Source organism: Frankliniella occidentalis, unplaced genomic scaffold, assembly GCF_000697945.3.
Source record: "Frankliniella occidentalis isolate FOCC.00 unplaced genomic scaffold, Focc_3.1 Scaffold695, whole genome shotgun sequence".
Lineage (NCBI taxonomy): Eukaryota > Metazoa > Arthropoda > Insecta > Thysanoptera > Thripidae > Frankliniella > Frankliniella occidentalis.
Genome location: NW_026267808.1, coordinates 3,620 through 6,699, shown reverse-complemented (window position 1 = coordinate 6,699; position 3,080 = coordinate 3,620). Strand labels below are relative to the sequence as shown.

The following is a 3,080-nucleotide window of genomic DNA, read 5'->3' as shown; positions in this document are numbered from 1 at the left end:
TTATAATAGGTAGAAATAAAATTTCATGCCGAAATATAGACAAAAATGGGTAGAATCGTCGTAGTGTTCAACGTTAAATTTGAACACTTAAAGTGCCCAATCGGTTTTGGCCAACCCGTGAAGCCATGTAGCCGTTTTCATGTAAGAAATGGCACGTTCGAGCTCGGATTTTAAACATCACCGTGCGGAAACGGCTACATAACTACACAGTACAGAGGATTGGCGACGTTTGAATTCGAGATTGAATCGACACAAAACGCAACTCTGAAAGTTAGATTTTGAGCATTAAAATGCTCCTCGTGTGAACTTGACCTTTTAGCCCCCACCCTCACTCGCCTGTTAGCTCACGCATGCTCGCCGACTTTAATATCATCCAAAAAGTACGTCGGCCATCCGTCGTTACGAAAATTGCCCTATTCATTGTTCAACCGATGAAGCTCTCATAGCGCCTGATGGGTAGGCAGCACCTTGCCTGCAGTGCATGCGCGTACTGCGGGGTGGCCTACCCCGAGTCTGGCAGGCGCCGATAGCACCCGCGATTTGTGTCGCCGGGCGGATCCAAGGAGAACGGACCGTACTTCCTGGACTATCCTTTTGCACTCGCCGACTTTGCCATTCCTTACCTGAATATATGTTGGCGTTGAAGCCAGGCTTCCACCCGATCCGGCGATGTGATCTACTTTGCGACCGGATCTATCGGGCCGGCTGCCGAGGCCCGCCTAGGCCCGCCTCCCCAGCAGTCGAGGACATTTCCTGCGGAATGACGCGCAAGTTTGTTTCTGGTTGGCGCGGTGGTCTCGACACACGCGCGCCTCTCATTTCCTGCTCCCCCCATACGGGCTCACCGCAAGTTTCTTACAAAGTACTGCTCTTCGTAACGTACCAAAGGATTTGGAACCTTTGGTAAACACCGTCTTCGTCCTACGTTGTCCTGTTCACAAACCGGTGCTGTCTGTCATGCGAAGACATTCGGCTGGTAGTGTGGGGGCGGTTCCAGATCCTTTGTACATTATAAACCCAATTCTTCGTTATAGAAATGGAGAAACTAAGTGGATTAAACGCGTTGTCAACGACAAACATGTACAATAACATCATGGAAAACTATTAGTTTATAAAACAACATGAGGTACAACAAGAAACAGTAAAGGAAAAACAAAAATAACAACAACAAATACTGAGCATGAGCGTTGTAACATAGTGGACATGATACAGGAAGGATGCAACACATATGATTACTCCGGCCAGTCGTATTGGTCAGTCGAAAATACCGGAAATAAAACACCTGCTGAAACACTCAGAAATAGGAACTTTGCTGCTGCGTTAGCGCTTTAAATGGACTAGTAGTTTGAATTTGTTTAGTGAATCACCGCGACCGGCCGACTAGTCATCGTCGTGAGGGTAAGCAGGGTGAGGGTGGGGGTGGGAGAGAAGGTGTGGGTGGGGAGAGATGATTTTAGGAGCGAAGTCGTTCTTTTTATTATTAAACACGTGTGACAGTACAGAATCCTTTCTGTTGAAAAAGTCCTTGAAAGGTGTGAATTTCTTGTGCTCATATTTCTCTGGGCGGTAGTATTTATCAAGTTCCTCTTTGTAGATGATCTTGTAGACTGGCACGGGCACCGGGTAAGGCTTGGGGACGGCGTATGGGATCCTCTTCTCCACGGCCACTGGGTAGGGCTTGTCCACTGGGTATGGCACTGGTCTCTCCACGGGGTAAGGCACGGGCTTCTCCACGGGCACGGCGACAGTCTTGACGATGTGGACGGGCACGTGCACCGCGTAGGGCTGCGGCACGTGGACTGGCACATGCACCGGGTAGGGCACGTGCACGGTCTTGACCTGCGGCACGGGCACGTGCACGGGCTGGGGTACGGGCACGTGCACGGGCTGGGGTACGGGCACGTGCACGGGAACGGGCTGGGGCACGGGCACGTGCACTGGCACGGGGTGCGGCACGGCCACCTGCTTGGTGACCTCGGTGTGCAGCGTCTGGTGCTGCACGTCCGGCACGTGGATGGGCTGCAGCGGCAGCACCCCGGCCTGCAGGGGCTGCGTCAGCGCGTACAGCGACTGGAGGAGGGGCTGGCCCGAGGTCTGGCCCACGGCCTGCAGAGGCTGCTGCTGCTGCTGCTGCTGCTGCTGCTGCTGCTGCAGCGGGGTCTGGCCGGCGACCTGCAGCTGGCCCACAGACTGCTGCGTGGCGACCGACTGGTGATAGGTGTCGCTGTGAGGAGAAGCAACATTAGGCTCCACACAGTACGACCCGGCCCGGCCCGGCGAGCGCCCGTGAAGCCCGGGGTAGGCCACCCGGCGCACGGCCCTGCGCTCGCCACTGGTCCGGTTGCCTACCCCGAGCCTCGCAGGCGCGCTGGAGCGATCGACCACGGCACTCCACCATAGTGTTTCCAATCGCGAGCGCAGGGATCGTCTTCCTTTTAACCTGGCGCGCACTCTTAGTTCATCACTCAAAGTAGTCTTCATAATACAAAGAGTTGGGTTTCTAACGTATCAGTTTGTGAACAGACACGCATTACAAAGACCGGCCATCCGTGCAAAGGACTTGAATTGTATTGCGATGTTACAGTTCTTTGTAAGTAATTAACAGTGCGAATGAGAGGGAGCACATAAAAAGCCACTCAAGGCGCTCGCCCGCAGAGACAGTACTCTAGCACTCCCACACTTACACACTTACCCAGAGTAACTGCTGTATCCGTCGTAGCCGGCCGCCGTGTGGACGTAGCTGCTGGCGGCCCGCTTGTCTTTTGCGTCAGTGTCAGCAGTAGCAGCAACAGCAACAGTCGCTGCCGCCACCGGAGGCTGTTCACTTTGGGCGCCGCCCTGCTGGTCCGCCCGGCTCTCCGCAACCACCTGGTAAGGCGGGCTCGCGACCACCAGGCCCGCCAGACTCAGACTCAGGCAGCCCAGGGCTGTCATGATCTGAGGGAGAAGCACGAAGTCAGATAACGCACAACCGACAGCACTCACTCACTCACTCACTCACTCACTCACTCACTCACTCACTCACTCACTCACTCACTCACTCACTCACTCACTCACTCACTCACTCACTCACCCACCCA

The 3,080-nt window shown here is 54.6% G+C and overlaps 1 protein-coding gene across 1 annotated transcript; it reads right to left on the bottom strand.

The window, feature by feature from the left end:
• Positions 1-1,091: 1,091 nt before the first annotated feature.
• On the bottom strand, positions 1,092-3,071 carry LOC113205507 (tyrosine-protein phosphatase non-receptor type 23-like). Its single transcript, XM_026421169.2, has 2 exons — positions 2,693-3,071; positions 1,092-2,224 (listed from the first exon to the last, which is right to left on the bottom strand). The coding sequence occupies exons 1-2, from the start codon at positions 2,932-2,934 to the stop codon at positions 1,381-1,383; spliced, it is 1,086 nt and encodes a 361-aa protein (XP_026276954.1). The 5' UTR covers positions 2,935-3,071; the 3' UTR covers positions 1,092-1,380.
• Positions 3,072-3,080: the final 9 nt, after the last annotated feature.

What these genes read in the sequence shown, in the direction of transcription:
- LOC113205507 (XM_026421169.2), bottom strand. Translation starts at nt 2,934, where the DNA reads ATGACAGCCCTGGGCTGCCTGAGTCTGAGTCTGGCGGGCCTGGTGGTC. An exon ending in GGATACAGCAGTTACTCTGG is followed by an intron (nt 2,225 to 2,692) that starts GTAAGTGTGTAA and finishes TTCTCCTCACAG; the next exon opens with CGACACCTATCACCAGTCGG.